General features: G+C 42.8%; 1 protein-coding gene across 1 annotated transcript in view; it reads left to right on the forward strand.

Moving 5' to 3' along the window:
• The window catches only part of FARP2 (FERM, ARH/RhoGEF and pleckstrin domain protein 2), a 205,809-nt gene that overhangs the window by 96,111 nt on the left and 84,166 nt on the right, over positions 1–25,532 (forward strand). Inside the window, exons 10-13 of the mRNA XM_077488426.1 lie at positions 2,320–2,483; positions 4,294–4,362; positions 5,904–5,961; positions 7,450–7,651. Of these exons, the coding sequence (XP_077344552.1) occupies positions 2,320–2,483; positions 4,294–4,362; positions 5,904–5,961; positions 7,450–7,651 (493 nt within the window). The remainder of the gene's footprint in view (positions 1–2,319; positions 2,484–4,293; positions 4,363–5,903; positions 5,962–7,449; positions 7,652–25,532) is intronic.

Here is a 25,532-nt window from a genome sequence, read left to right on the forward strand (position 1 = left end):
CCTTTCCGCAGAATCTACGCCCCTTTCCGAAGGTCCCCCTCTGCCTGCTGGGAAACACACGGATCCCAGAGACAGCGGGGACCATCCTTATTGCGCAGCGCAACTCGCGCATGCGCAGTAGGGAACCGGGAAATGAAGCCGCAAGGCTCCATTTCCTGATTCCCATACCCAAGATGGCGGCGGCAGAACCCGAGACACGATCGAGAGATCAGCTTCGGGGGCCGACATCGCGGGCGCGCTGGGCGGGTAAGTGTCATTATTTTAAAAGTCAGCAGCTGCAGTGTTTGTAGCTGCTGGCTTTTAAAAAAACAAAAAACGGCGGACTCCCGCTTTAAGCATTTTGTTTGTTTTGTATGTCAAAATCAATGGTTTCCTATGAGAGCCCATTGATTTGAATGAAGTCATACCAGAAGTTGGATCGTGATGATCCAACTTATGGTGCGGCTTGTGCGCTAAGGATAATGAAGGAGAACCCTTGCCAAAATGGGGAGAAAAACTGGCGTTGGGTTCCCCCCCCCAAAATCCATACCAGATCCTTATCTGAGCACGCAGCCTGGCAGGTCAGGAAAGGGGGGGGTAGATGAGCGAGTGCCCCCCTCACCTCCTGGACCATACCAGACCACATGCCCTCAACATGGGGGGGTGCTTCGGGGAAGGGGGGGGTCACCTGGTGATGTCATCCGAAGGCCCACTCCTTGTGATGTCAACGTCCCATCATGCCCCGGGCAGTGATGTCACAAGGGGTGGGGCCATTGGATGAAGTCACTGGGTGGCCCCGCCCCATGGCTATATAAGTAGTCGCACACGGGGGAACCAAGCATTACAGTGGGACAGCGCATTGGAAGAACACCGGAGGAACAACAGAGGGAGAAAACAGCGAAAAGAAGACAGTGGGAGAACCAACGATAGGAGAAGACAGTGGGGAGAAGAGGAGCAGAGGCAGGAGAAGACCTCAGCAGAGAGAAAAGAACCGGTGGTGGGAAAAGACTTCAGCGGAGGGAGAAGAACCAGAGGATAAAGAACTCGCTGGAGGGAGAAGAAATCTGAAAGAAGAAAATGCCGGAGTTGCTTTAATAAATGACTTTGTCAAAGACCTGTGTACTGTTTTTTTTATTTTTGCCACTTTTTTTGGGTTAAAGGGTAGGGGTACAATGTACCCCATACTCATTCACATAGAGTGGGGGGGGGCTGGGATCTGGGGCCCCCCTGTTAAAGGGGACTTCCAAATTCCGATAAGCCCCCTGCCCGCAGACCCCAACAACCAACGGCCAGGGTTGTCGGGAAGAGACCCTTGTCCTCCTCAACATGGGGACAAGGTGCGTTGGTCTTCAGTACCCCCCCCCCCCCCTTCATGGTCTAACGGGCTGCATGCTCAGATAAGGGTCTGGCATGGATTTTGGGGGGGACCTTGCGCCAATTTTTTTTCCCCCATTTTGGCGAGGGTTCCCCTTCGAGATCCTCAGCGCACAAGCCGCAGCGCAAGTCAGATCATCGAGATCCGACTTCTGGTGCAACTTCTATTCAAATCAACGGGCTTTCATAGGGAACCATTCATTTTGAATAGAGGCAGAGAAACACTGCTAATGCACGTTTAGCCGCACCAGCTTTTAACACCAATGCAAAAAGCTACTAAAAAGCACTATTTTTTTTTTTTTTTTTTGTGTTTTTTACAACCTCTTTTTCCTGCCATTGGTAGTAGCATTGCAGCTTCTTTTTCTAACGCTCTGTATGCATGAGGCCTTATACTCATATACTCATTACTCCATATGCTCAGAGAGCAGATCGCTCAGTTCTCAGGGAGCAGAGAGCTAGTGACTGTCGGTCATTGCTCCCTGCTCTGCTCTTCCCCCTCCAGCACTCACTGGAGCGCCGAGCGTTGTAGGCGGCGGGAGAGTCTCCGTCTTGTCTTCCAGCGGCTTGGTGGGAGGCTGAGCCAGCTGCCGGTCCAGGCATTTGGGTGGATCCTGACTTTAAAGTATGGAACTCTTTAGAGCCTGGAGCAGCTCCGCAACCACAGCCGGCAGTCGACTTTACCCCGCTGTCAGCTGAAAACTGGTCACAGGTGTGCAGAATCAAGTTTTGGTTGTGCATAAAACTTTGGCCCTACTTCTCCTTCTTTTAATAAATTAAATTCTAACTTTTCTCATTTTATATTGATCTTTCAGCACAGATCTAGCATCATAGGTTTGCTAGGAGGTATTATGGCTTAAATATTTTAATAAAAGTAATTTTAAATGTCTCAGTAGTTTTTTTTTTTTTTTTTTTTTTTTTTTGTACGATTATATATTGACCTATTTCTTACCCATCCTCTTCATGTAGGGTCCCTATCAGGATGCCCTGGAGTTCCTTCTCCCTAGCCGCGATATGTGTAAGAGATTCTGGAAAATCTGTGTTGAGTATCACAGCTTCTTCCGACTCCAGGATCAGCCTAAGCCAAAAGCCAAGCCAGTTCTTCTAAGCCGGGGTTCCTCTTTTCGATACAGGTAAATGAAAATAAAGTTTAAAAGTGATAATTGTGCAGTAAAATTAGAATTTTTATGGGATGTGTGGTGAGTGTTTCAGAGAAGTGTGTGTGTGTGTGTGTGTGTGTGTGTGTGTGTGTGTGTGTGTATATAACTGGGAACACGAGGATGTAGATATCCTCCTGAGCATAATGTCAGCACTTAAAGTGATTGCAAAGGCTTGTTTAAAAATAAAATAACCAATATAATAATCTCCTCTGTGCAGTTGGTTTTTGCACAGAGCAGCCCAGATCCTCCTCTTCTCTGGTCTCTCTTCGTGGCTCCTAGGCTCTTCCTCCTCCCTCTCAGCCAGCAGCTTGCTACAGGGGGCACCCAAGCGGAGTCTGAGCTCTGTGTATCCATTCAGACATGGAGCCTTGTCCTGGCCCCGCCCCCTCTTTCCCTGATTGGCTGGCTGACTGACTTTGACAGTAGCGGGAGCTAATGGGCCGATGCTCTGTCTCAGCCAATCAGGAGGTGTGTCCTGGGTGGCTGAGGGGATCGTGGACATCGCTGGAGAGAAAAAGGGCTCAAGTAGGTAATTAGGTGGGTGCTGGGGGGCTGCTACACACATGTTTTTTATCTTAATGCATAGAATGCATTAAGATAAAACTTCTGCCTTTACAACTCCTTTAATATAGTTCCTTGTGTTGCTTTTTTAGCAGACATAAGCGACACATGAACCTTCTTCTCACTTGGCATAAGAAAGGATTGACTGTTTTTTGCACAAGGATTTTCCCAATAGGCTGCCCATAAATCCTTATATTTTTTATGTTGATTGGATTTTGGGGCTCGACCGTGCTTTGTTACGAACAGCATTGATACCTAGCATTATTATGACACAGCCATGAAATGCAGAGAAGCTGATTTGTTTATTAACAGTGTTATTAGGTACTAGAACATTTGCTTCTTTTGTGATAAGGGTACAGGGAGAAAGGTTATGTCAGTGTCAAGCTTCCCAACGTCTCATGCAGAATTTACTGCATGTTTTGAATATTCCTGCTTATGAGGAGATAACTGCTGGGCTCCCATGGAGCTGCTTAGACTCAATAGTGGAGATGCAACCTTCCCCATTCCAGCCTGAACAGAGTCATCTCTCTGTAATGTTGTCATTTTTCACTGAAGGAAAGGCATAGTTGGTGTTAGCTCAGCTCTAGAGCTGCATGATTAATCGTTAAAAAATCACGATCTCGATTCAACCCCTCTCATGATCTTAATTTGGCATTTCCATGATTCCTGTGAATGCAAAGCTGTTATCTGCTCAGAGCTGTCAAAGAAAAAAAAAAAGCCAGCAAAGTTTATCACATTGCTTATCGCTGAGAAACGGTGTATAATTTTGGTTCTTTTAGATCAAAGGAATGAACTTCAGTCTGTAAATGAAGTCACTTTAACCACTTAAAGACTAAAAAAAATTTCTGACATTGGTTACTTACTATTTAAAACCAGTATTTTTTGATAGAACATTACTTATAACCCCCAAAATGTATATTTTTAGCAGAGACCCTAGGGAATAAAATGGCGGCAATATTTTATGTCACGCAGTATTTGTGTGCGGTCTTTCAAAAGCTTTTTTTTTTTATTAGGGGGAAAAATACACTTCAATGAATTAAAACACAAAACTAAACAGTAAAGTTAGCCCAATTTTTTGTATAATGTGAAAGATGATGTTGCGCCGAGAATCGTGAGTGAATCGTGATCTTTATTCTAAGGAAAAAAATAGTAATTCTCATTTTATCCAGAATCGTGCAGCTCTGATGGTTTATTTGATGTATTATTTATTTATTTTTTAAAGTGGTCGAACACAGAAGCAACTGATGGACTATGTACGAGACACCAGCATCAAGAGGCCACCATATGAAAGGTCAGTACACAGCCCTGATGTGTGCGTTACTGATTAGTAGTGCTGCCCCTTTTCTTTTATATCATTCTTTGTTAACTTTACCTGCTAGTCTCCATACAAAAATGACATTTTGTAAGCTTAGAAAAATGCATATGGCAAAGGGGCAGCACTTTTATAAATGACATCTAGCAATTGTGTAGTGTGCTGCAGTAAAAAATTTAAATTCCACATTTACCCAGCAATGTTGACCAGCATGAGGCTTTGTAGTTAAGTTCCCAAACAGGCAGCTGTTGAGCTAAAAACAGAGGAGCTGAGACCTTAAAAACAATTAGAGTTGATTCCTTTAGCGCTATCCAGCTCCTGCTCAGAAAATCATTAAAAAAGAAGGCTCTACAAACAGTTGAGTGGTAACAATGTTTAGCTGGCCCATATTTCTGAAATGCAGGGGTTTTCCAATGTTTTGCTGCTAATGGAAGGCCCTTGAAAAGATCCAACATGAAATGACAGCTTGAATTGGTTTAGTGGCTAGTGGCAAAGCATAATTTGCATTTTCTTTACTAACTACTAACTGAATGCAAGTCCATCCAAACCGGATGTTTTCTTGTGTGGCCTTCAGTAATCTGAAACATCTAAAGCTTATTAAATGTTTTGGAGACTTAAGTGATCAGATTTCCAAGTGGTAGTTTGTGTTGCCCACAACTCCTAATGAAGATGTTGCTCCACTGGCTATGGTTTTTCCAATCGTTTATTCTACATTACGAAGGGGAGAATGGCATCGTCACATGTAATGGCCAAGGTACGTAGACAGTATGAAGGATTCTGATGATGTCCTTCCAGAAGTCTATGATGCCAGTGTTATCAATTTTTTACCAGTTTTGGAAGACTTCTATGAAGTCTTTGGAAGAGAAAAACTACATAGAATCAACCCGTTCACAGAAATGTCCTCAATGGTTTTGATCTTTTCCTAATTTTAAGCAACCAGATTATAAAAACTGGGTACCTTCTGAAATGCCCTTTGACTGACATTGTAGTGGTTTCAAATGGTTTACCAAAGAATTGCCATGTGTATATAGTCTGCATGTAAGATACAAGGCAGCATGTTTTCCAGCATCCTTACAAAACTGAAATGTCTGTTTTAGTTACAGTTGCCCTTTTTATTAGCTTAACCTGCCCTTACTATAAAAAAATAAAAATAGTTTAGTTTAAAGGGTTTTTAACACCCAGCTGATGGTTTAAATTTCTTACTAGGATTTGCCCTATAACCACATCAAAATAATCTATGTGATTTACATTCTTGATGTAGACTTGTAGTGGTATAAGATTATTTTAGAAATTGGGGCTAGTTAGATAATACCAAGAGGCAAGGCAAATGACCTTATAGGTTACAATCAAAGGTAAGAGTGCATGTTATTGAATTACTCACATGTCTGTAGTCAGTAGTACTTATCTCTCATGCTGAGTCTCTTCAACATTGCTTGTATGCATAGTACCTGCTTTTGTGTTAACCATTGGGCTTTGGTGTCAGTGGGATCCTCCTGACTGTATTGCTCTCTGTCCTGCAGGAGACACAGCAAACCCAGAGTGTCCCCTTGCACTGTGACTCCTGACTCTCCAAAGCAGGTGCGTGTAGATATACAGCACTGGGTGCCTCATGCTTTGCTGTCTCTCTTGCTTTTTCTGTTTTCTGTGGTCCCTTAGATCCCCAAGCTTTTTCCTTGCTTTGCTGCTTACTGGCTAATATTTGCTGCATTTCCGTATGACGCCTTTCATCTGTTTCTCCTTCCTTGTTGGCTTTTTTTCTTTTCTTACTGTATTGCTTGGGCCTAGATCAGCACAACATAGGGAGTAGGGGGGGCGCTTTTGATCTTGACAGTGCTTTGTGTCTCCATTTACACTGAAGGGAAATCTCTCACCAGCTGTCTTCTGTGAACTACAAAACACCACCTCTCTCTATGTAATGGAAATGAGGAGAGGGAGTGTTTTTTATAATAGAAATTAGGAGTTCAGCGTAGGGTGGCGATGCTGTAAGTGAGTGCTGTCACCTTATAATGGGAAATGTGTTACTGGCAAGTTCACGTGATGATAATAAAATAAAAAGCCTGCAAAAGGAAAACTAATACCGACCTCACATCTAAAGACTAATAGGCTGCAATATATTATATTTTTGTTCTTTTCCTAGCTTATCCTCTTGACCTCTATTATACTGCCAAAAGGGCCATTGAAAACCATGCATGTTGTTCCTACTTTGACATACCCTTTGTTTCATGTGCTAAAAGCAACATGTATATTTGTATATGCTTGGCTTAGTATGCTCTTCTGTGACATGTACAAGTGTACTACTGTGATTGCTCATGCACATCTAGGTACATTTATTTCATTTGGCTAGATTGAGATCCTTAGGACCTGTTTCACCAGTAGGTACATCTACTACTCAGGAACATTACGTGGCCAAATGGTCATACAGCAATACACAATGAACAATTGTATCTCAAGAGGCTCAAGCAATACATACTGTGGATGCTGACTGAAATTGCTGTATATTTCCCTCCTCTTTTTCATAATTTTACATGCTGCATGAAAGCACTTTGATCTAGCCATGTGTAATTACCGCATATAACAAAAGAGAGGGCACAAAGCATATGTTCTCCAAGTTCACGTTCACTGTGCTTATAATTACCAAGATAACTGTGCGGAATTCTCCTACTATGCTTTCTAAATTGCCATCATTGGCCTTAATGTCACTTCTTGATATAGCAGCTAGTGCAAGATGGGGGATTTGACTTCTTAAATCTCCCCTTAAATATATATATATATGTGGTAATGACGATGCAACTAAATCCAGACCTTTTAGTCTGATATTGATGTTTCTGAGTTTCGCATGACGATTGATCTTCAAACCATCCTTATCTTTTAAATAGTTGTTACTATCCTTCATTTTATTTTTTCTCTGCATTTTCCCTTTTATTATGCATATCAGCATTTGCAAATTTCATGCTACTTTCTACTTGTGATAAGTTGTTCTTCAGTAGTTCATATAAGTGAAGATCAACATTAATATTCGTAATAGTGTTCTTTGACATGTATTTAATTTCAATGTTTTTCTTCCAGATCATCACTTTCACTGAGAGTCTGAAGACTCCTCCATTGCCTTCTCCTCTTACCCTGTCCCCTCAACCTGTATCCAGCCCTTCTACCTCCTTCCCACAGAAAAGCATTACCAGAGTTGAAAATATTCCAGCTTCTCCATGGAAAGAAGAGCCCACCAGAATACAAGAGAGCACGGGACCGCCAGTTTATTCACCATTACAAGGTCTTTCACCCCACCCTATCCCTTCCTTACACAGTAGACAGGATACCATAGAAAGCCTGGAATCAGAAAATGCTCACCAGGTTGAGGATGTCAGGTTGTGGGTATCAGGTGTTTCTGGTTCTCTTCTGCTTACTGAGGAGTTTATAGATGATGATCCAGCTGACATCTCCTTCAGTGGAGGAGCGGAAGTATATAATTATAATTATGGGGGAAGAATGGCGGCATCTGACCACGAGGACATTTCACCAGAAGAGTATTATCTGGATGATGTGGATGTAAGAGATTTCAATGGTAATACAAGGCCAACAGATGCTAGTGAGTTATTTGAGGTGAAGGCTCAGGCTAGTCTTATGCAGAGTCTTCTTAGCCCATCAGAAAACGGCTCACTTCTCAACCACCGCTCAGAAAGTAGCTCTCTGCTCCATCATCATTCTGAAAGCAGTTCCCTCAGCAACCTTAATGGTATTCCAAGCTTTTCGCGTTCTGAAAACCACTCCACTGCCAGCTCAATGATCAACTTTCCGGCCTGTTCTGTGCGGTCAGAATCCAGCTCTGCTCTCCAGTTTGGAGATATACTGGACCAGCTTGAACAGCTTAGCTACCCCCCAACAACTACCGAAGACTCCAGCAGTTCGGATGGTGATTCTTGGGACTCTGAAGAAGAGACCCCACTTGACATCAACTTATTTTTCAGCAATCCACTGACCCAGTATGCCAGTTTTAACCAACTTGGGATGCAGGATAAAAAGGGACCACCAGACATCTGATTTTTTCATATTACAGTGTGTTGACTAGAAGTGATCAGAATGCAAAAGCAGCCTTAGCTACAAATGTTTTTGTCCCAGGAATGTGTTGTAGCGATTGGTTTACACTGTAAAATGAAGTGGGAGACAACTGTGATCTGTTGACTCCATTGGCTATACGGGAACAACAGTTAAACACAGTAATTGTGATTATCTTTATAGCTATACAATAATTGCATTGTACATATTGTATCCTCTTCCTGATGGATGGCAGCTTTCAGATAGCCATACCTAGGTTTTCTTGTAAATATAAAATGCCAAATCTCTGTGGCTATTTTCCTTTAGAACACTTCAATTTTTTTGAGAATGGCACCATTATGTTAATGTGCGACTTATGGCACGTTGATTTGTTACGATTTTGCATGTAGTGCAGTACTATCTCGCACTCACTGTGTGTTGCCTTGTTTATCACTAATCCTCTGCGTTTCATTTCACTTTCTCTTGCATTGCCCTCACACTATGCAACCATTTTAACTATCACTGCTTGGAAACCTAATTCTTTCACTAATCTTTTCATATCACTGAATGGAAGTCTAATATCTATACTAGTCTCTCCATTTTGCCACTTGGAGGTCTAGTACCTTTTCTATTTTTTTTTCATTTTGTTGCTTGGAAGTCTAATACCTTCACTAATCTTTTCATATTGCTGCTTGTAACCCCTAAAGTCCCATTCCAAATAGCAGTTGTATTGGAACACATCCGCTGATTTTTTTGTTTTTGGGATAAAAGTTTTACAGAAAGGTATAAAAGCTGACAATTGTAACTGTCAGTGATAAATGGTTTGTCTTAATCATCCAACTAATCCTTTTGGTGGACAGCTTGATCTATTAAAATAAGTTAAAAAATAAAAGGCTTGCTGCCTGGTTGGATCACCAGGTGAAACTAATGGGGGGGAAAAAAATAAAAAAGGAAACTAATACGGTCATCACATCTAAGAATTTTTAAGCTGCAATACATTTTTAGTTTGAGGGATTAATGCTGCTTTTAAGTTCTATATAGTGTTCTATTGGATTTCAGTACGACAGTGCGTCGCACCATGCTGTGCTGAAAAAAATGACTGCTTGCTGTGTTTTTTTGAGTGCACACCATCCAGCACAGTCCCAACATACCTGATATTAACAGACCCTTCAGCTTTACTAGTCTTTCCATGTTACTACTTGGAACACTAGGTCTCATGCACACTTGGAATTTGCTCTGCTCCCTTGAACGCCTTTTCTCTTGTCAAGAGAAAAGCAGCTTAAAAAATGAGCCTAAAGTTGCGTTTAGGCATCTTGAGTGCTTGGGTGTTCATTGCATGAGCCAGAATATTTATTGTGAGCATTGCAAGAAACGAAAGCTCAAGTGCGAATTTCGCTTAACGTTTAGGAGTGCTTACAGGCATTTAGGCTCATCAAGCATTTTTTTTCTGCTCAACTGTTCGTTTCCGCAACATGCAAGTGATTTTTTTTATTTTTTGTTCAGCCTGTCGATGCCTATGTGTGCATGGCCACATAGTCAACATGGAGGGGCATTTAGAGGCTAAAAAAAAACGTTAAAAGCGGTGTGCATGAAGCCTCATACGTTCACTTATTTTTTCATCTTGTTGCTTGGAATTCTAAAACCTTCATTAGTGTTTTCATGTCAGTGCTTAAAACTCTGATACTTTCACACGGGCTTGTCTGATCAGGTCCGCCTGTCAGTTTTTCAGACGGACCTGATCGAACCCTCCATTCACCCCTATGGAGCGACAGATGTCGGTGCTATCCTCTGCTATTTGAGCCGATCATGTCCACCAAATCCAGACAGATGGTGATCCTATTTTCCATGCATCTGGTGGAATAGATGTGTTGGCTTTTTTTTTTTCCATACGATTTCCCCATAGAGGAGAGCTGGACTGCACAGTGAGCAGAGGCGGACCTGTCATCCGACTGCTCAGCGGGAATCAGCAGAGCGATCCCCACTGAGCAAGCGGAGTCCCTCAAACAGATCTGCCCTATGTGAAAAGGGCCAAACACTTACTATGCTGAGAAACTTTTCTCTGGAAGGATTTTGTGTTGAAATGTTCAAGTGCATCGCTGGCATCATGCCTGAGCTAGCTCAGCTATAAATCTGTGGGGGTTTTCTAAATAGTATCATGAAGACCCTGTTTTGGGGTATTTTTTTAATAGTGGTATCACAGCAACCTATTTTTTGTACTACCGGTTATTCTTGATTTCATCTTTTAAATTTTCTATTCTTTTTACTGGTAATAATCACTTTGCATGTAATTTATATATCTCTTTAACAGATGTACTAACTTATTATGCAGCTGGAATATTCTGATATGTGGTCACCTTGATTCTATGAGTGCACTACAGTTAACTACATTTGCTTTTTTTTTTTTTTTTGGTATAATTTACTGAAGATTTTATATATGTGTTTTATTTCTGAACTGATTGCCAACAGTTGCTTTTGCTAGCTTTTCTTAAGCATCTAACATTGAAGTGAATAAGTAAATCCACTAGCAGTCTCACTGCATTTGCATGCTGTTTTTTTTTTCTCTAAAATTTGAATCCCAAGCTTACAGTGTATACAACAACAGGTAACCGAGATGGTAACACTACTCTGTGCAAATGTATGATTTGTAATAGTGGCACTTGTCTACTGTGAGCTTCTCATGGAAGGTCCTTCATGGACTATCAATGTTGACTGTTTTTTTCAAAAAGTATTGTTGACTGTGAGTGAGAATGTTTCCAATATCATGCCAGTTTAGCAAATTTAACAAAGCTAAATAAATGAGAAATTTCTTTTAATCTGAAAGGTGCATGTAACACTAGGATAAGAACATTTTTCTCCAGAACCCACTATGTCTCATTATAAACTATGCCTATTTAGGTCTTCAGACACTATAGAATGTTGACTATTTTTGAAGTAGAGAACAGGCAGCATAACATGCACCTAGTTCTTGTACCCAACTTTTTAAAATTTAGTCATAAAGTTAAAGTCGCGTTATCTGACACATACTGATGCTTCTAAATTTGGCTTTGGCATCAAAGCTTAAGTTAACTCTGGTCACAAAGGGTTTAAAGTGGAAGTCATTCATATATTATGATCGTTTGGGTTGAATTTTTACAACAATCCTTTGCAATAAAAAGCAGATGCATGAAAGAACGTGGATGGAGTAATAGTGTAATTTTTAAAGGGGTTGTAAAGTCAGATGTTTTTTTTTTGTTTTTTATCTTACTGCATTCTAAGCATTAAGATAAAAAGCCTTCTGAGTGCAGGAGCCCCCATCAGCCCCTCTAATACTTGAGCCCCATCTCTATCCAGCAATGTCCACGAGTTTCTCGACCTCCCTGGACTCTCCTTCCTGAATGGCTGCGACACAGCAGTGGCACCATTGGCTCCCGCTGCTGCCAAGCAAAGTCAGCTAATCGGGAGAACCGCAGCTCCGTGTCTGAATGGACACACGGAGCTGTAGCTTGACTTGGGTGCCCCCATAGCAAGATGCTTGGATTGAGGCCACTCAACAGAGGAGAGGAGTAAGGAGGGCTGAAGAGGGACTGGAGAAGAGAGGACTGGGGCTGCTCTGTGCAAAACCACTAGAGTACCATCAGAGTAGGCAAGTATGACATGTTTGTAAAGTCTCTCTCTTTTTTTCTATAAAAATAACAATCACTTTAAAGTGATTTTAAAGGCGTATTTTTTGTTTTTTTTAAATGACAAACATATAATACTTACCTCCACTGTGCAGCTCGTTTTGCACAGAATGGCCACAATCGTGCATTTCTAGGGTCCTCCGGCAGCTCTCGTGGCTCCTCCCCGCATCAGATAACCCCCTAAGAGAATCACTCTCCAGGGGGGGTTACCATGCGGGCGCGCTCAGAGCCCAGCATTTGCGTCCATAGACACGAATGCCGGACTTGGCCCCATCCCCGGCGTCCGCGTCATTGGAGTTGATTGACGGCAGTGGGAGCCAATAGCTGCGCTGCTATCATTCTAGCCAATCAAGAGCCGGAATCCCGTGGAGAGAGGGAGAGCGCGTCCCCGCTGAGGGAAATACGGGGCTCAGATAAGTAAAACAGGGAGGCAAGGGGCCTGCCAGGTGTTTTTTCACCTTCATGCATAGAATGCATGAAGGTGAAAAAAACATGAGGGTTTACAACTCCTTTAAGAATTTGTTTTGCCCTGATTAGAGCTCAGTTCTATTTAGCTGTTCTTTTTATCAGTGGCTTAGCTCCTTTCGAACAAACTTAACCAGTGCAGCAGTGTAAGCTCCTGTAGCTTTTTACAGGCAGTCAGGCTATTTTTTATTTTATTTTACTGACTTTTCACTACTGGCTAAATTTACAGCCAATAGATCTGAGTATTGTTTCTGCACTTTCCATTATGTGTTGTAAGAATAATGTCTAAAGCTGGGTACACATGTAGTGAAAGTTGGCTGGGTGTGTACCCTTGTACCCCCCCTGTTTTAACAACTAACTTCTGTTCAATGGGCATGCTGGAAAATCTACATTCGATCAGCACTTGCAGGCAGTGGCTGCAGTGTTTTATAAGTGTGTTTTAGCAGGGAAGGAGAGGGGGGATCTCCACTGTTAGAATAGAGTAGCACAGTGGGAGAGACCCATGCATCACAAGTTGTTGTGGTGATCTGTCATTTTTTTTTTTTTATTATATTTTTATTTCGTTGAACGAAAAAAAAAAAAAACTATGTTTATATACCCAGCTTTAGGGCCACTGTAGATTAATACACTATATGGATATTTTATAATGATTTAAAGCTTAACTTCAGGCACCAAAACTTTTTTCCAGATATATTCTTCAATTGCCATAAAGGTTCTAAATCCACTTTGTGTGCGCCAAATGCATTTGCAAATCTAGCTATTACCTTGTAATAGTTTTGGTGACACCCCGATTGTGCTATCCCAATTACAGACTGCCTGCTACAGGTTGTTTGCAGAAAACTGAACAGCCACTCTGCACAAGAGGAGAGGGCAAAGTTTCACACCGGACTGCACAGATCTGGGAAAAATAACACAAAGTAAGCCAAGATTCAAGTAAGAATATATGTTCCTCTTGTATTTGGACTATATTTGCTTATCCTGGGGTTCAGGTTTAAAGTGAATTTGTTGTGATAAAAATAGTGACCTTGGATAAATGTACAGGTCAAGTGTCCCAGCACTTTTCTGGTTGCATGCTTGTTTTGGCTTTGTGACTCTCAAAGTAGCAAAGCAAGGATAAAGCCTGGTATACACGATCAGAAAATCATGCGAAAAAAACAGATTTCAGAGTGATCTACGTTAATCTGATCATTGGTACAGAGCTTTCGAGAGCCCATGAGGACAGTTCATCCGATCTTATTTGATCGGACATGCACAAAAATGTTTTTAGTACAATGCCAGATCGTACAATTTTTGTTTTAATCAGTACAGTTGTCAGTCAGAAATGCAATACAAATACATTACAGCACATGGCATCACTTCCGAATTTTTATTCTGGCGTACGAGAATTTTCGTGACCTGAGGTTTGATTTGAGATTAGCTGGCAAAAAAAAAAAAAAATCATTCGTCCGATAATCCCATTGTGTGTACCAGGCATAAGAGTGACCGCCAAGTTACGTTAACAGCCCCCTTGTTTTATGCCTCAACAAGTGTGTTTAACTTTATAGTATAGACCAACCAAGTTAAGTGTAGCACTGTGTGAAAGCTAAAATATATAAATTATGTGGCTGGCTAGGTGTTGGTAATAAGATTTCTATAGTGCTCCTTTTTATAATCATTGAGTGTGGATAATTTAATAGAATTTTGTAAATATGCTATACTATGGAGGAGCTGAGATGATATGGTTGACTATTATCAGGTACGATTTGCTCCCCAGGGGGATTTACGATGTCTGTTTTCATCTTCTAATTGTGCCTTAATAACCCTTAAATGTGTACAGTCATGTAACTAGCAGACTGTACTCTACCCTATTAAGATGTCTGTACATTAAATCATGCTGGTGCCAATGTACCTGCAGGAAAGGGAGTGTCTACTATTTGTCAATTAATTTGTATCTTTAATATGTTTAATATCATATGTATCAGTAATAAAGGTAGGAGTGCTGGAGCTCTCCTCTTTTACATGTTTCTCTAGCTGTCGGTCTGGTTGTCTCTTGTGTTCAGCACCACAGATAAAGTCCAGTTTTTGTGTTTTTTTTATTGGGTTTTTTTGTGTTTTTTTTACATGCCAAAGTTTTGGTCAGTGGCTAAAAGAGCATCAACCATTACACTGAGAAACCAACTTAGGCCTTATGCACACTAGAGCTGCACGATTCTGGCTAAAATGAGGATCGTAATTTTTTCTTTTTTGCTTAGAAAAAAATCACGATTCTTGCGGCGCAACATCATCTTTCACATTAAAACCAAAAAAAATGGGCTAACTGTACTCGTGTTTTTTTTTATTTTTTTTTATTCATTAAAGTGTATTTTTTCCCAAAAAATTGCATTTGGAAGACCGCTGGGCAAATACAGTGTGACATAAAATATTGCAGCAATTGACATTTTATTCCCTAGGGTCTCTGCTAAAATATATAGAATGTTTGGGGGTTCCAAGTAATTTTCTAGCAAAAAATATTGATTTTAACTTAAAGTGTCAGAAAAAGATTTAGACTTTAAGTGGTTAAACTTCCTGCATTTACATGTTAAAAACTTGGCAGACTCCCTGGATTTTTTTCTTTACACACAGTTTATCCCTTTCATCTAAGAAGGAAGAGTTAGTTACAATGTTTCATGTTAAAAACTTGGCAGGCTGCCCGGATGTTTTCTTTTGACAGCTGAGCAAGCAGATATGTCTCTCCACTTTGTTATATGAAAGAATCCACAAACTCTGCAATAGAGATCGTCAGGGGGGTTTAATCGAGATCACAATTTTTTTAACGATTGATTGTGCGGCTCTAATGCACACTGCTGCTGTTAAGCTCAAGTTTTTGTGAATTTCCTTTTTTTTTTTTTTTTTTATAAACTGCCCTTAATTTCCCCTCTGTTATCCTATGTGTCCATGCGCACATGGATGTTTTTAGCAGTTTATTAGCAGAGAAGTTTATGGGCTGTTGTCTGAACGCCCTAAAATCATGTTAAACGGCAGTTCTTCTGACCACAAAGAATGCTGAACGCTGAATAAAGCTCATCATTTCTATTCAGATTTGGCACTTCAGCATTTGTTTATTTCAATGGCGAGAATAAATTAAAATTCTGGCCAATTAAATAAACTCTCAAGCTCCAAAATGCAGCTTAGGTGAGTTTATAACGCTGATTTTCTCCTCAGGAATTTCTCCTCAAGCTTATTTTAACCTCAGGATAAACCACATTTACAATGAACCAGTGTGCATTAGGCCATAAGGTTTTATAAAATGTACACTGTTTAACACACCCCCCCCCCCATATATATATATATATATATATATATATATATATATATATATATATATATATATATATATATATATATATATATATTTACCTGTTTGTGATCAAAGATGCATAGACATTTGCTCTGACATTTCTGCATGTTGGTTTTAATGAAAATCTGTTAATACTGGTATATATTTCATATAGATTGAAATAAATATATAAAAAAAAAATTCTTCCAGTTTAGGCCAATATATATTCTTCTACATATTTTTGGTAAAAAGAAATCGCAATAACTATGTATTGATTGGTTTATGCAAAAGTTATAGCCTCTACAATTTTTTTTTTTTCTCTCCATCTTGACTGCGACATTATGGCGGACATATCGGACACTTTTGACACTGTTTTGGTACCATTGAAATTTATACAGCAATCAGAGCTACAAATAGACACTGATTACTTTATAAATGACACTGGCAGCAAAGGGGTTAAACACTAGGGGACGATCAAGGGGTTAAGTGTGTTCCCTGAATGTGTTCTAATGGTAGGGGAGGGATAGGCTCACTACACTTGCTAGGTAGAACAAGGAAATGCCTTCTTGTTCTGCCTCTCCTCGCCACAATTGCAAGCCACCGATGAACATAGAGTTTGCGGGACCCACGGGCAGCGTGTGCTCACCCGGCGGCAAATTTAAAGGTACGTACAGGTACTCCCTTTTGCCTGCCCATGCCATTCTACCGACCTCAATCGGCATGCGGCGGTCGGCAAGTGGTTAACGTGATAATTTACAATAAATGACAGGGTCCTTTCAAAGGGAATCTGCTACTATCTGCATAAAAGACTGATGATTAAAAGCTACCATTCCACAGCTCATGCTAGTTCTGGAGCTTTCTGTGAGGAATTTTATTTACTTATGCTGTCCTTGATATGGCACCATCTTTAAACAAACTGTTATCACATTACGGCCAAGGCTATACACTTGCATCAAAGAAAGGCTGCATTTTGGTGATCAAATGCATCTATCAGGTCAGGCAAGTTAGAGAACAATTGTGTTACCGGTAGAAATTGAATATGCCGTTAAGTTTGTTTGGTTTGCTTATAATTGATATTTAGATGTCTAAATTAATCTAAATTTCTTTCTAGAAGTTCTAGCACAGCATGCAATAGGTTTCCATGAATTTGACCACCAGTACTGCACTGGTGACAGTATGTGTAATGTGTTTTTCTTTCTTTTTATTTCATTTTCCAAAACATTATGACAAAAAAATACAACTTCAAAAAACTCAAAATGCCTCTTACAAAATACATTGGACTGTCTACTTTACTTTACAAAAAGGGGTAATTTAGGGGATATCTGTCAGGCGGCTCTATGCTTTGTGAGGCCTTAGGCAAATCATAGACATGAGGTCTCACTCACTTCCACAACAGGAAAAATAATTCAAGCGATAGAGAGTAACTGGATAAATTGCATATATTAAGAGCCTTAAATCCTATGAACTATGAATTCAGTTTCTAAAACTTTCTCTAACCAAGTACTCAATCAAATATCCAGTAAACATAGATATATATTACACACGCACATAAATATAGATAGAATTTGTGCAGCTGCTACTAGCAATGTGCTTAAGTTTTATAAATATAACTTTATAACTATACAAGTTATAAAGGTCAAAAACCATGAAGGTCAGATTACTATTACCCAGTCAGCAAATGGTTCCCCCTTACATCAGAGTCTGCAGGATTCCCCCTTACAGTGCAAGGGAAACCGAGGTCGAGGGGAATGCTGCAGATCACGATACAAGAGATGGTCAGAGACTGTGTGGACATGATACAAGAGATGGTCTTATGGTAGTGACAAGCAAACTGTCAGCTGGCTAACACAGTAACACCACATTGCGGTAGCAGCCACAGACGATCCCGCCACAGATAAAGTGCAGACAGATAATCTCTCTATACACTTCTCCATCCCCTACTACAAGCAGGAGAAGTCGACACATTCGCTTTGAGTGCCCTGCAGTGCATTCTGGGAGGTGTAGTCTCTGCAGAGCACAGGCACTGGCTGGCCTGGAGAACTACGAGTCCTGCCATGCAATATGTTGCGGGCTTTGGAAGAAAGCTAGGACAGCAGTAGAGCCTGTTATTGGCTGCAGCTGATGAGATGTTCTCCGCGTAAGGGGGTTATTGGCGATGGCTGAAACTTCAATGGATTTACCCGAGTGTGTGTCAGCCATCTTTTTTTAATATTGATTGGACCCTGGACAAACATTTTCCTGGGCCCCCCACCCCTAGTAATTTCGCTCTCCACCCCCAACATTCCAAAAAACAAACACGCACATAGACTTATCTAAAATTAAAAAAAAGTAATAAACTTTAATAATGTATGCATAAAGATCTGGTTCACAATCACGGATTGCTCCAGGCTCACTGATTGGTCAATAGAGGTTAGTGCACATCATTACCACTCACTAATTGGTTGCTAGAGGTTACTGCACAATATTACCACTCAATATTTGGTTGCTAGAGGTTACTGCACATCATTACTGCTCACGCATTGGTTGCAAGAGTTTACTGCACTTCATTACTGCTCATTGGTTGCTAGAGGTTACTGCACATAATTACCGTGTACCCATTGGTTGATGGAGGTTACTGTACGTCATTACCTCTCACCCATTGGTTGCTAGATGTTACTACACATTGCCATACCCTGGTGGTGGGAGGAAGGCGCGCTCCTTCAAGCATGCATTCCTTCCACCACTAGGGTTCTCAAGCTCAAAAATGCGGTGCGAGCAAGCCAGTGTCGTCATCTCGACCAGCGCTGTGGTTCAAGGTGCGTTCCAGCCCTCTGTTCTGGCTCTCCTCCACACTACCATCTTGCCAGCAACAAGAGAACATAGAACAGCCAGGACGATGTCTCTTGCGGACAAGCGCCATGGATGCTTCACTGGACAAATCACCACAGATGTGCCTGTCCTCTCAATCCCAAATGCGAGTTTACTATGTAATTTACAATACAAATTTGAACGGTCTGCACTTGGAGGCACCTGCATTGTTTGTTTTTCTCTTGCATATCCTGGAGATTGTTTCTGCTTCCCTGCAAAAGGCTGGCTCTGATACAGTGGACTTTCTCACCCCGTTTTCACGGGGTTGCTGCGTTGCAGCTGTCTGACAAGACTATATAGACTTTTTTTTTTAGTACAATACAATCTGTATAGCTTTGCGCCACACATGTATATTTGGGGTGGTAGGAAGCTGGCGGAGGGGTACAAGGGGTTGGGTAGAAGGAAACTGGCAGTGGGGTACAGATGGGATAGTGATGATGGAGTGGTAGGAACTTGGCACTGGGGTTATGGGGGGGTTAAGATTACACGGGGTGGGGTGGTAGAAAACTGGCAGAGGGGTACGAGGGGGATGAAGATGACGGAGGGTGGTAGGAAAATGGCAGTGGAGTACAGTGGGGATGAAGATGACATAGGGTGAGGTAGTAGGCTGCCAGGCACGGGGATTTTATGATGAGGATAGAGAAAACAAGGGGTAAGTTGGTAGGAAGCTGATAACTTATGCTGGACGGCATACATATTATCAGGGCTGTGTGTGAGGTCAGACAGTTGGCAGCAGTGATTTTTTTTTTTTTTTGGGGGGGGGGCGCCCTCGCTCAGGAGGTGACATCACCACGGGATGCTGTCAGTGTTGGTCAGGACTGTCAGACAGTACATTGAGGCTGTGGCAGACTGGCTCCTCAATGACTGTCAGGTGCCAGCCACAGACCATGAGGCCTCAGGCAGTGCTTAAGTGGTCAGTCGGCCACTGGCCAGGAAAAGCTAGTTGAGGGCACCACAGGCCTTTGTCCCATGTTAAAGAGCCCTGGGGGAAACTGGCAGTGGGAAACAGATGGGATAGTGATGGAGTGGTACGAAGTTGGCAGTGGGGTTATGGGGGGGGTTAAGATTACATGGGGTGGGGTGGTAGAAAACTGGCTGAGGGGTACAAGGGGGATGAAGATGACACAGGGTGGGTTAGTAGGGTGCCAGGCACAGGGTGGTTATGATGAGGATAGAGAAAACAAGGGGTAAGTTGGTAGGAAGCTGACAGTGGGAAGTATGATCACAGGAGGTAGGGTGGTGGGATGCCAAGAATGGGCTTATGAGGAGGATGATGATTATGGCAGGGTGTATCATGCTGGATGGCGTACATATTATCAGGGCTGTGTGTGAGGTCACGGACAGTTGGCAGCAGTGATTTTTTTAGAGCTGCCTCTCTGTACTGTCCTGACATGGGCCTCAAGAAATTAGATGGTCAGTACATCATGATTGATCAATTTTCAGATATATACCATAGTTTGTGGCCTCTATAGCTTTCCTACCGACTAAATAATATACACTGATTTTGGGTTAGTTTCACCAAAGAGATGTAGCAGAATACATTTCTCTTTCGTTCATTGACAGACACGGCACTCCATTATTCAAAACCATAGGGTTATATCGCCCCCTACAGGAGTAGGACACTAGTCTTCGCTACACCTATGGGCAGTCCTCCTCTCTGCTATAGGCCTTTTTTTTCCTGCCTAGTGAGGCGTAAGGACCTAGTTGTCTGCTGGGATCTCTGGTCCTGCCAATTTTTTGTTTTTGCTTTTTAAACAACTTTTTTTTTTTTGGGGGGGGGGGGGGATTTTTTTCCTGTGAGATCTACAATCAACTGCCGGACTGGATGAGGGACTGGACACTAAGATCCAGTGGTCACCCAGTCTGGCCAGAGAGCACATGCAGACCAGAGCTACACGCTAAGTCGGCCACAAAATAGCCCCACTGAACGGGGGCTGGCCCTGTGAGTTAAATGTCTTGTGAGATCACATACTACCAGGTTTCGGCCTGTGTCGCAGTGTTCCTCATGGCCGTCAGCCCCCCCAATTCGATGGCGAGGATCTGTCTGGGAGCGTTACCCGTGCACTTAGCAGAAGCTGTAAGTAAGGGGCCCCCTCCTTTCCTTCCAAGGAGTGGTACTCCCCGAGGTGGTCGGTCCCTCTGGGGTTTTCCTCCACACCCCCATCCTCATCCCCGGGCCTCTGGCTTAGGTGCTTTGGGCACTGTCCACCCCCTCCAGGGTTGTCACTATGTGGGGGGACACCTTGGCACCTGCTGGATGGTTGGATGGATGACCAGGCATCCGTAGAATCCACGCCCCCTGCGTCGACCCTCCACTAATTTAGGTCACGGCTTTGTGGCCTACCGAGCACTTGTGGCGGGTGGCCGAAAATTTGGGCCGCAGCTTTTACAGCCTATTGACCGGGCACCGTCCACAGTGGCCCTAGAGCGTGCGGCGAAGGTCGCAGTTTTTCGTTCCGGGCATTCGCACTCCTTTCTCGGCTCTAGCCCGCACTCACGGCGGGTGGTCTCAAATCTGGGCCGCGGCTTTTGCAGCCTACGCAGCCACACCGGGCACCTTCTTCCAGAGGGACGCTGTGGGGGCTCTGAGGGTGACCCCCTTTTGGAGGGTTAAGTGGGCCCTCCTTAGACGCCCCCTTTGTGTTTTCACAGGTGGTGCTTAGACATATAGGCTAGTAAATGGTGCCCCTCGCCCTCCCCTGCCTCATCTGTCTCGACTGACCCTATGTCTGGATCTGCCGTCGTGGATATGGCCCACCTTGCGGGGTTGGTGGCCACATTCCCTGTCCTGTCAGTGAGGTTGTTCCTACACAACTGTAGCGGTGCACAATAAGGTGCTAGTTGTCACCCTTATTACATCTGTGCAGGAAACTTTAAAGATGGAGGATGCAGCTGTGGCTGCGGCAGAAGTGCAGCTCCTGGGAGTGTCCGAAGCATCCCTTTGTGGTTCTAAAGACGCTTCGCTGTGAGGTACCCCTTGTGGGGTCCCTCCTTAAAGAGTGGACTGTTCCACCAGTAGTGGACCATGATTCTGGTAGAGGAGCCTCCAGCTTTTAAGGATCTGGTTGAAATGCCTGGAGGAGGAGCAGATTCCTTCTGCTTTCACTGAGTTGGCGGACCGGTTGGTCTGGGGCTGCAGTTTGTATGCAATGCCTTTTTTGGATGCAGTTCGCCTGGTTGCTAAGCTCTCTGTTTCTGCAGTGGTGCTTAGACATGTATTGGGGCTTAAGTGTTGGTCTGCAGACTGGGCTTCTAAAAAAGTTCTGACTGGGTTACCATTTCAAGGCAAATGTCTGTCTGGGGTTACCCTGGATGATATCTTTACGAGTCTTACAGGAGGGAAGTGTACATCTGTTACGCAGTCTGAAATGGGGGGGGGGGGGCAATGGACCTGGCGAGCCGAGAGCGGGGCATGCTAGACCCACGCGCAAGGCCCTTCCGTGTTCTGTCCTTGAAGGGTTTTCCTTCCAATTGGCGTCTGTCACCGGACTGTTGGCAGTTCTCTTTGGGGCTGTGCAAGCCCTGTTGCTTCAGGGTGTGCTTGTCCCGGTTCTACCACCAAAAGAAAGCTCTAGTTGTGTAAACAAAATGCAAACAATTTAGTTTGTGTACAGTGTGGCATGACTACGCAATCGTCATTCAACGTGCAACCACGCCAAAAGCTGAAAATTGGCCTGGGCAGGAAGGGGTTAAAAGTGGCCAGTATTGAAGTGGTTAAAGTTGGGTAGTATAAAACAGACTTTAATAAAATTATAGTCATCAAAAACAGGGGATTATGGAGGGTTAATGGATACTCATGTTCCCAAGCTCATAGCACACTTCCTGTACTGGAATTGAAGAAAACGACAGCTATTATTTTAGTCCGTCCCTACATAAACGTTTGTGTAGCAGCTGGGAGGAGTGAATAGGAAATTCTATAGGGTGTAACTTGAGTGAAGGCTTTGTGGCTGCTGACATCACATTCAAGGTGCTGTTGCCCTGCAGTAGTCTTAAGGTTTTTGGATGCCTACACAAGGGGGCTTTTACAGGTAAATAACATGTCTAAAATACATTAAATGCAAATCTAATCTTATGGTAAGATTGTTGTTGAGCTGAATAGTCTGACACGTTCTCTATAATAAATACCTGTCAGGTCACCTTGAGGCGAGGTGACAGGTGCACGCTGTAGGGATCAGGAGTGCACCGCAAGGTTGTGGACCCTACGGCTGACTGCTGCAGACGGGGGACAGATCCCACTAGGGTTAGAGCGGAAGATTCCCTGGGGCGCGGAGTCTAAGAGCCAGCAGGTGTTCACCAGCGCCTCCAGTGGTGAGGATGGACTTGGCTGCAACTGGCTCCAGGTCGCGACCCCCAGGGTCCCCCAGTTCACACCCACAATAGGCAACAGGAGGATAGGGATGGTGAGGGACAAAGCCAAGGTCGGGGCCACAAGCAGACCGGAATAGTCAGGGACACGCCAAAAGGTCAGGATCACAGGCAAACGGGGATAGTCAAGACACGCCAAAGTTGGTAACGGAAAACGGAAGCAGAGCACACGGCAGTTAACAGGAAGCTAAAACACAAAGGAATACACAATGGTTGATCAGCACTGATGGCCTGCAGTGCACAGGTTAATATAGGGCTCCCTGATAGGGCCTGGGAGCCATGCTTAGAGGAGAGGTTATAAAAACCACCAGGTGGAAGTGGCTGGGCTCTTAGGCTGAAGACATGAGGGGAGGTAAGCAAACACAGGAAGATCACTGCATAACCATGACAATACCTTATAAATACTTTTCTTTAAAATTAGAATGTCACACTGGGTTACCCTTTTTTTTTTTTTTTTTTTTTTTTTTTTTTTTTTACCTTTTACTCAATTGTAATGTGTTTTACTCTTGGTCTTGATCAATTTTATACCTGTGAAAACCTTGTCTTGTTTTCTTGGTCTTAGTCAAGGAGAAGATGATCATTGAATACAAGGTGATGTATATTTAGCATATTTTGCATATTTCTGTTATTTCGAGGCTAGAGCTTTGTCCGTTCTTCATTAGAGTTCTTTCTCTGCACTCTTTCGATCTGGCTTAGCTACTTGAGTTCTTTTTTGATAATTAAGATTCTCTCAGAGGCATCCTTCCTTTCCATTTTTAGCCTTCAATAAAGTTTGGTGGCTTCTTGCTTTCCATCCTTTGTATCCTCTTTGCACGATCTTCTCTCAAAAAAACCCATCTACACTGCTTTCAGTGTTCGTACAGCTTCAAATCTTTTTTTTGTTCCTCTTTTAGTGCACAGAATATGCACAGAGAAATTATGTAAACAGAAAAAAAACATAATGCTGATGGGGTGTGCCCTGATGCTGTAGAAGGCAGTAGTGACACATCCCGGTCCTGTGGTTTGTCTGCCTGTTTACCCTCCGCTGGGTTAGGCTTTATGCTGTGCTTATACAGCAGCAGTGGATTTGGATCCTTTATCCTCCCTAAGATCTCCCCCGGATCCCTCCTCACCTGTGCTAGTGGAGGCATGTTCAACTTATCTGGTGCCCGATGTCCTGAAGGAAGAGGCTATGAAGAGGATTTTTTTTGTGGAAATATTGCTGAGACTGTGGCTGTCACCAATATTCCTGATGCTAGCATCTGACTTCTATGTGCTGTCTAAAGCTACATATGAAAATGCACTGCTGTGTTAGCAGTGCTAGCTAAAGTAATGTGGTCAGTAACTGCGATCTCCCAGCGTCGGGGCAACAAAAGATGTATATGCCTTGGAAGGGGCAGGGAGGAGGCGGGACCGAGCACAGCACACACACAGGAGAATTTCCTGTTTACGGGTGGCCTCTGTAATAGGAAGTCCTGTCTCCAGCGCTGCCATTGGACGACTGTTCTGTCCATCAAAAGAGGTGGGACTTTCTATTAAAGAGGCCGCTGTGTAAACAGGAGATACTCCTCTAGGTAATCTTTGGCGCTCGTCAGTGCATTCTTGGCAATAGTGCTGCATTCCTGACAATGGTGAGGCGTTCCTGGCTATGGTGGGTTCTCCATTCTTGGCAATGGTGAGGCTACATTAATGGCAATGGTGGGTCTGCAGGTGGGCACTGATTAGGCTGCATTGATGAGCATTGACCATTATTTTTCTTCACAGTTCTTTATTTAAATTATTATTATTTTTTTCCTGAAACTTCCCTCTTAAAGAGAAGGTGCGTGTTATACACCAGTAAATAGGGTATATCCAAATAATACACCCAAGCTCATCTCTTCACCACACACAGCCACAAAGGCAAGAGAATTTTTGTTGGGCAGTGTATTAATGCTCGAACTAACACACTTAGACCGAATTTTAATGGTTCAAAGAGTGTCAGGCAAAATGGTCAGCCCTCACGCATGTTCACTTCAAATCTGGCCCTCTTTGAAAAAAGTTTGGACACCCCTGACTTATACAGAGCTTATACAGTTACTTTTGAAATAAAAAATGTGAAATATTTGTAACGGGAAGCCGTTTGTTCGAAGGGCTGCAGAGTGATCCAATGAGCATCTGCAGGCAACAGTGAAGCATGGTGAAGATTCCTTGCAAGTTTGGGGATGCCTTGCTGCTAAAAGAGTTTGAGATATTGTTAGTATCAATTGTTGTCCTCAATACTGAGAAATACAAGCAGATATTTCTCCATCATGCCATACCATCAGAGAGCCATCTGATTAACCCCCAATTTATTCTGCAGCAGGACAATGACCCCAAACATACAATGTCATTCAGAACTAGTGTAAGGAAGAACAAGAAGTCCTGGAAGTGATGGTTTGGCTCCCACAGAGCCCAGATCTCCACCTCATCGAGTCTGTCTGGGATTACATGAAGAGACCGAAGGATTTGAGACAGCCTACATCCACAGAAAT

This window comes from Lithobates pipiens, unplaced genomic scaffold (genome assembly GCF_037356315.1).
Source record: "Lithobates pipiens isolate NorthernLeopardFrog02 unplaced genomic scaffold, aLitPip1_a1.2 Scaffold_18, whole genome shotgun sequence".
NCBI classification, from domain to species: domain Eukaryota; kingdom Metazoa; phylum Chordata; class Amphibia; order Anura; family Ranidae; genus Lithobates; species Lithobates pipiens.